The sequence below is a fragment of the Halyomorpha halys genome, unplaced genomic scaffold (assembly GCF_000696795.3).
Source record: "Halyomorpha halys isolate HHAL.00 unplaced genomic scaffold, Hhal_1.1 Scaffold11.1, whole genome shotgun sequence".
Lineage (NCBI taxonomy): Eukaryota > Metazoa > Arthropoda > Insecta > Hemiptera > Pentatomidae > Halyomorpha > Halyomorpha halys.
Window position 1 is genome coordinate 1,478,288 of NW_027111958.1, and position 8,120 is coordinate 1,486,407.

At 31.6% G+C, this 8,120-nt stretch overlaps 1 protein-coding gene across 1 annotated transcript in view; it reads right to left on the bottom strand.

Annotated features, from left to right (window-relative positions):
- Positions 1-8,120, bottom strand: part of stmA (Protein EFR3 homolog stmA) — a gene marked incomplete in the record, with an annotated part of 122,895 nt that overhangs the window by 11,811 nt on the left and 102,964 nt on the right. Inside the window, 1 exon segment of the mRNA XM_067049883.1 lies at positions 2,114-2,251. Within this exon segment, the coding sequence (XP_066905984.1) occupies positions 2,114-2,251 (138 nt within the window).

An 8,120-nucleotide genomic window follows, 5' to 3' on the forward strand; every position in this document is an offset into this window, starting at 1 on the left:
CAATGGGTAGTTTCTCTACACGCCTGTAACACTCCAATTTAACTTAGATCAGATTTACTAAATGTATTATAATGTACAGTTGTAAATAGCAATAAATATTAAAAAAAAAATTTCAAATGTTTAGATTAACCAAATAAATGTTTATATCTGAACCAGCTAATTGTTTTGTTCTTTTAAACCCTTCCAAAAAAAAAAGATATAGTCAATTTGACGTGGCTTTAACACTATCAAACATAAATTACATCAGCGAAAGAACATTTGAGAAAAGCAGAATTAAAAAGGGTGATATTATACAAATATTTCTCAATAACAATACTTCTCGTCAGTCACTTTCTGTAAAAGAAAAATTTTGAATAATGTTTTATAGAGGGCATTGGTTAGTTTTTGAGATGCCCTGGATGGATGAATGATTGGAGGGATGAATGAACCCTCAATGACTCACTTTTCTGTTATAATAGTGTAAGAATGTATAGTATAGTAGTGTAAGAATGTACAATTAAAGGAATTATGTAGTGTTAGTGAAGTTCAATGTAAATTTGAGTTAATATATATTTAATGGGTTGAAAATGAGTGAAATTCATTGGATAACATCTGTTGAATGGTGTGCAGATGTGGATTGAGGACAGGAGAACATTGTGAAGGATATTCTTTGTTTATCAAGTATTATGACATTTGAATCTATCCTTCATCTTCCGTGGATGTGGGTCTTGGCCTCCTTGCCAAGCGTTTGCCAGGTGTTCCGTTCCTCTGCTGCCACTCTCCAGTTGCTTACTCCCAGCAGTGTTCTGGTATTCCTCTACTAAACAGTCCTACGCTCTGAGTTTTGACTGTCTACCTCTAGCTAGATTGAGGTTTCCTTCTAGGATTCATCTTGGAGTATTATCCATATTAATCAAGGCAATCGGTCCAGCCCAGCAAAGACATTTTGTCTCTATAAACGTTATAATGCTAGCTTCCCCAAATAGGTTGTATACTTCTGTACTTTTCCATCTTCTCCAGTGGTCATCAGCCTTGATCTGACTAAACATTCTTCAATGTTTTTTAAAATATGAGGAGGGATAAACATTGAGAAATCAGTACAAATAACTTTTACACTCTGTTGTGGTCTATGTCCTCCTGTTTTTCTAAACAAACAAAGTTTAACCCAGACAGACACAGTAAAATACCTTGGATTGATAATGGACAAACGACTTACATGGACCTCCCACATAAAAACAACAAAACAAAAGCTAAATTTCCTACTTAAATTATTATTTCATCTTTTAAATAAACAATCTAAATTACCACTTTCAGAAAAACTAAAGATTTATACTTACCTTCTCAGACCAATTTGGACTTACGGTGCACAAATTTACAGATATACCAAAAAAACTAACTTACTGAAACTGCAACAGTTTCAATCAAAACTACTAAGATTGATCAGTAGCGCTCCCCCCTACATCAGTAACAAGAACTTACACAAAGACTTACGAACTCCTTACGTACAAACAACCATTAAATCATATAAACGGTTTCATGACACACTTCCAATACACACTAACCCTCTAATTCAAGGACTATCAACACGAGACTTACCAGATACGAGATGACGTTTACGAAGGAGCTGGAATAGGGACCTCTTAAATTTCAATTTTAATGGAGAGGTATCATTGCATTACCTTAACCTTCATGACATTTGTTTTTTATTTATTTTTTCCCTCTGTAGATCTCATTCGCTGGTTGTAAAAATGCTTTTACAGTTGTGAATAAAATAAATAAAGTAAAAAAAAAAAATGAGGATTTCATTCTTCTTAGCCTTCGTTAGATCATCTCCCCATTTGTAACAATAATATGTTATAAAACATATTTCTATATGTATTAAGTTAGGGATAGAAATGAAATTACACCCATTTTTATACAAATCAATTGAATAGTATCTAGGGTCTCTGTAAAATTGAAGCTAATACTAAAATCATTCTAATTCTTTTCTAAAATTAATACTTTTTAAACTTACATTTTATATTATATTTATTGTCAATAAAAGTATTTTGTTCAAGTCTAAAATTTTATTATCACTAATAAAAATAATATTTAAAAACGAAGTTTAATTGGAAGAAAATAATATATACACTACCTGAGAACAGGACGAAGAAGACTGCCTACATGGCCAAATGATGCTCGCCCCACAAGTTCTCTAATGCATGTATCAGCTAGCACACCTGGTTCATTAGGGTCTCTGTCGTCTCGTGTTCCGTTACCACCTTTATAGTATCTGAGAAATCAAAATAAAAAATGAACATTTATTTAATAAAGAAGTTTAATCAGTCTAGAGTGAGCCAAAGAGACAACAAAAACAAGAAACAACCGGAAGGATTAGCTTGTTTTCAATTTAACTATGCAATTGACAATCTTAAGAACTGATCTATAATTCTGAAAGTTCTTCAAGAACTGACCCCTGCTTGGTCATCTATTCTGACTCTGAATCTGCCATAAAACGTTTTATAAGATCCATGAACTCTTTACAGTGAAGCAGTACTCGAATACATTGAAAAACTTGAGTTATAAGGTATAGTCTCTAGTCTCTGGTCATAGTAGAATCACCAAGAATTCACAATCAAGACAGGCCAAGTCATCACATCATCAATCAGCTAGCAAAAATATCATACCTTGGACTAAGGAAAAAGGATGACAAAAGAGTTGTAAGATGAACGGTTCAAAACAACTTAAGAATGGTGGAGCAACAGTGAAAAAATTTGAATTGCCATGGAGAAGAGGCGGTTCCAACACATCTCAGAAAAGGCCATACTAGACTCACCCAAGTTCATCCAATTGAAAAAGAAAACACACCAATACATTACTACCATGGAAGTTATGTCGCTGTTAGGCACATTCTTACGAAATTTAAACTTATAGTCTTATAGATTCTATACATATTAACAAGAAATGTAAAAAATACAAAGTGCCCATGGTAAGGGGTCTTACCTTACCTTATAAACATTTATTAAAAATGAGAAGAGATGACTCATGTTAAAAAAATTGGTTAAATTGAGCAACATTTCAAAAGTGAGTAAAATTATAAAATGGCATGAAACCGACCCACTCCACTCAAGGGTTGCCTTAAAATTTAAAAAAAAAGTTAAAATTTTGATAAATAAAACATTAACTTTATTTGTAGGGCAAGTTATCCCAAAACATAGTGTGTTTTAGATCACCCAAAAAAATTGACTAAGTTCCCCAGCCTTTTTAGGTGTATCAAAATTTAGGTTTTTTTTTCATCAAACAGCTTAAGCTACTTCAGTGCCGTAATTAGGTGGCAAGACGTGCCCCTTCTCCCCAAAGGCACACGTAAAAATAGGGCACTAAATGAACCATGAAAAAGTGCCTTTTTTTAGACTGATTTTTCAAGCAATAAGAAATTCCACTTTAATCGAAGAAATATTTCAGGTTATTAAAAATTACTGCCTGTGAACTATCAGTAATATTATGCCGATGGTCTACAGTCTGCAAACAAAACGCAGCCATGTACATAAAGTTTTAGCTTATAACTGCAATGTAACTGGCCTTACATCTACTGGGCGATGAGTCAGAACTAGACGCAAAGTGAAAAACCTTTACCCTTTCTAACTCCCACCTCTTCCCATTTAAGTTAACAATGTTAATTTTGGAATTGAGGTTTAGCTTTTCTTTGATGATAGCGTGTTTTTATGTTAAAACAATAAACATTTTAACAGAAATTCTAAAAAATTGTTCAGATTCCCAGAGAATTAGAGGGTGCAGATTTTTCAAACTTGCCAAGGGCGCAGAAGAAACTAGTCTTGCCTTTCTTACTTGGATCTGCCATACTTATCATAGTTAGAGGAACAAAGGATACTGTCAGAAATACCAGAGTAACTTGCAACTTTTCAAGGAGTGATGTTTTACAACCTGTTTTTCAGAATATATAATAAAAAATACTTTATAAATTCCTTTTTTGTACAGATAAAGTTTCTTAAAAAATTTAAATAGAGGAATATTATAATAATTATAACTATTTTAGTAGCCATAAATAAAAAAAAATGATAACATTTCACGAAATAAGAAAAAAGGGTGGCACAATCTCATCACATCAAGTGAGCTTATTTTAATAATAATGTGATGACATGACAAACATAAAAGCTATAGTAATGACGATAATTTTAATAATTCAGAGGTAGCAGGTGAATAAAATAAATTATTTTCAGTGTATAAAATTAATACTTCAAACTAGGACCAACAATTTTTACAGATCGCAACACAGGTTAAAACAGTGAGTTGATAAAAAAGATTGAGTCACAAAGATTGTATCAGTAGAGCGTAATAAAAGTTTAACTCCTAATTAACCCCGGTTAATTTTGAAAACTAACAGTTTTGATAACAAACCTATAAGAGCCATCAGCTAAATTACATGTTGACTCATTTTCATTCCACCAGGCACAATTTCACCTCATTTTATGGCCTTACAGTTCTATAAAAATTGTTTCAGTAATTCAGGATAAAAATGAAGTTTTAGAAATAACTTATGACAACAGATAATACATTTTAAACAAACAACACTTTTCAAGGTTGAGGGGACTCTATAATGCAGTGGTTTCCAACCTTCTTTTGACAGCAGGAACCTTTTGGTACTAGTAGGAAAATGGCAGAACCCTTTAGGTAGAATTAGGTAAATCATCTAATCAGTAGGAATCATCTACATATCATCTAAGTAAGGTTTAAAACTGAGGAATGATCTATTCCTAAATTATTCCGCAGAATTCCTGCGAGAGGCTTGCGGAACCCTAGCTGGCTATAATGTATAATATTAAGGGATATAAAAAAAACAAAAAACAATTAATTAACTTAAGGTAATTGAGGAAGTATAAATAGTTATGTTTAAAAGTGTAGAATAAGTTATCTTTTTGAGAAATGAAAGAACCAAAGATTTTTTAAATCCTGAAAAACAAGACTGTTACCTTCACTCAATCAAATTAGAAATAATGAAATGAAATGAAATAGCCTTTTATTTATGCAATAAATTTAAATCATTACAAAATACAATATAAACATTTAAAGAAGATGGAGAGAAAAAATATATATAAATAAATTTATATATATTAACATTAAATTCTATCAATTTTCTTTCCATCTTTCTGTATCCTTTCCTGCATAGGCCTTCCCTTTCGGGAGTAATAGTCAGGACTATTGTTGCCTACACTTTACGAGATCCAAGTAAATTTTTGGAACAAATCATCATCTTGCCATTTTTTGAAACAGATAAAAAGGTTCATCGTTCAAATGCTTCTCTTTTCCAACTCTCTTCATTTACTTTATCCATAATATAAATTATAAGTCTATACAAACTTAATCAAACAATTCAATATTATTGTTCATGTTGAACTTAAAAAACAAAGCAATTACTGGTCAAAATGGTACACTAAATGAATTATATAAACACTCGACAGAAGTTACTTTTTCTGGAAAAATACTTCGATAAAATCATCAAACTACTAGCCATAAAATGTTAAAATCAAATATCTATTTTAAAAACAAACGAACCCTATTTCTATCATAAATAACAAAAAGAGCACATTTCTTGATTCCATTAATGATGCCCACAGGAAACATTCCAATGGCAAAAATAAATGTCTTCTTTGAAGCGCTAAACTTGGTATAAAATACAATAAGTTTCTGTGATTTTTTAATGAACGCCTATAAAACAATAGCACTTTAAATTAATTTGCCACTCTGTACATCACCCATGATTCATCATACATGCAGACAATCTAAATGAGAATTTAGATTCTCCTAATTAGTATGACAGAGGCATAGAATTCCAAATCCAGCCATGTCCGTTTTCAAATTTGATTTTTTTTTCATTAACAGTTTTAGGTCGAGATTATCACAAAATAAAATAAATCCTTCCCCAAGTTAGTTAAATAATTTAAGGTTTAAAAATTATTTTATTTATTTGGCGAAGGATCTTCAGCTCAAAGACGAATGTAGATCTTCTTCTCTTTAGTGGTTATGAGGGTCCAGGTCTCTGATTCATGTCTTGAAGATGAGACTTTTTTGTGTGGAAGGAATGGCCAAAGTTCTTAGGTGTGATCTAAATAACAACCAGTTCGCAGGCAAATCCCAAGAAAAATCTTGTTTTGACGAGATATTAATGATCCTAGATAAGTGAAGTAATCCACATTCTAGAATTTATACTGACCGAATTTCAATGGTTCTTGAACATCCAATTCTAATCCAGGTTCCGCATACATGTATTTGATCTGCTCGTAATTGACAATTATTCCAATAGAATCCATTGCTTTGACCAACTTTAATAATGCTTTCTTGAGGAATTCTTAAGATTATGCAACAAGGTCTCATCTGTCATCTGCAATACCAAGTACTTGTACCAACCTGTTGAAAATGGTATCTTCAGTCTGAATTCCCGAATCACGTACCACCAGAGCCATTATCCTGCCTGACTCCTTGAGGAAACGAACTGTGGGGGACAAGTTTGACTGTAATCTATTAATGCACTTACCATCATCCATTTTCATCTAAGTTAGGCGTATTAGTTTTGGACCTCTAAAATCAGACAGGGTTGTATATAATTTAGGCTGTTTAATCTCATAAGAACTCCGAAGGTCAACAAACTAGTGGTGGCTCATCAACTTGTTTTCTTCTGATTTCTCTAGTATTATTCCAAGACTGAACATCTTATGGACTGATTTATCGGGAGTAGCTTTTGGTAAATAACGTTTGAAAGAACTTCTTAGACACATTGAAGAAGAGAGATCCCATGATTATGGGAGCAATCCAGGATATTTCCCATACCCAACCCAGGCAAGGAAGTTTTCCAAGCAACGTACTAGTACCAGAACTGTTAATATAAAAAAAAATATTAAAAATTTGAAAATGGATTTGATTGGTTTTGGGATTTTACACTTCAATTTATACAAATGATTTCAAAACCAACTCATATATGCAGGCGAGAAAATGCCATGCATGCTTTTATAAGATGCTAGTTTGCTACTCTTATCTAACCAAATTATTTTTCTATTTCAATTAGGTCTAGAATATTGGAAGCCATAGAGGCAATGTTTTTGGTTCTATTGCATGAAATTTCAGTTTTAGGAGTAACTTTAATGAAACAAGAATAAATACAATTTATTAATAATTCAAAATATGCTCTGAAATATTTATTATAATAAAAACATAAATAAATCAGCCTCACAACAATCCATGAAGGGCTTAATAAGCCCTATTCGCTAGACCACCTTCCCTTCATAATAATAAAATAATAGGAGTATTCGTGATCTTAAGTTTAGCATGTTAAAGTGTGTTAAATGTTAAATGAAGAAATATTTCTTTTAAAAAGTTAAAACGATATTACATTTAACATGGTTGAGAGTCTGATAATAGGTCTGCTAAATGCAGAATGACATCATACAACAGACCATCTGAGCTCTACACCATTTCGTCAGTTTACGTTTTGATAGGTAGGTTGCTCGTAGTTCATGTTTGGTTTGTGTTGTTTTGCCTTTGGATGTTTTCAACTATAATAAAGTAATGGATAAAAACAATAATAAAGTAGTGGGGAAAAATTAGGAGAGGAAACAAGGGATAAGTGAGGTAGAGGAAAGATGATGTGACAAAGCTGTTTGAGATTTTATTATCTCGTAAATACTACAAGGTTAAAAAGCAAGTTGGTCAGAAAATCTGCTATAACTTGCTTCTCTGCATTTAACATATAACATGACCTTTATATTAGGCTGCTCACAATCCTATATTTATAACATTTATCATGTTAAAACTTTTAAGCATTTAACAAAACATCATGAATATTCCTAATTCTTGTTAATTTCAATTCTTTTCATTATTTACAGATAGCTCTGTTTAATTTTAAAAAATGTTTTCCTTTCTTTCATTGTTTTGTTTTACATTTTCTTAAATCTTCAATGTTTGTTATCTCCTTATATAAATTCTTAAAATTGTTGTCCTTTCTATCATTGTTTTTTTAAAATTTTGTAATATCTTCAATATTTGTTATCTCCTTGTATAAATTCTTACTTATATTAATTACTTTATTATTAATTTTCTATTATATTTTACACTTTTCTGTAATCCCGCTCATTTGGTATATTTTGTTT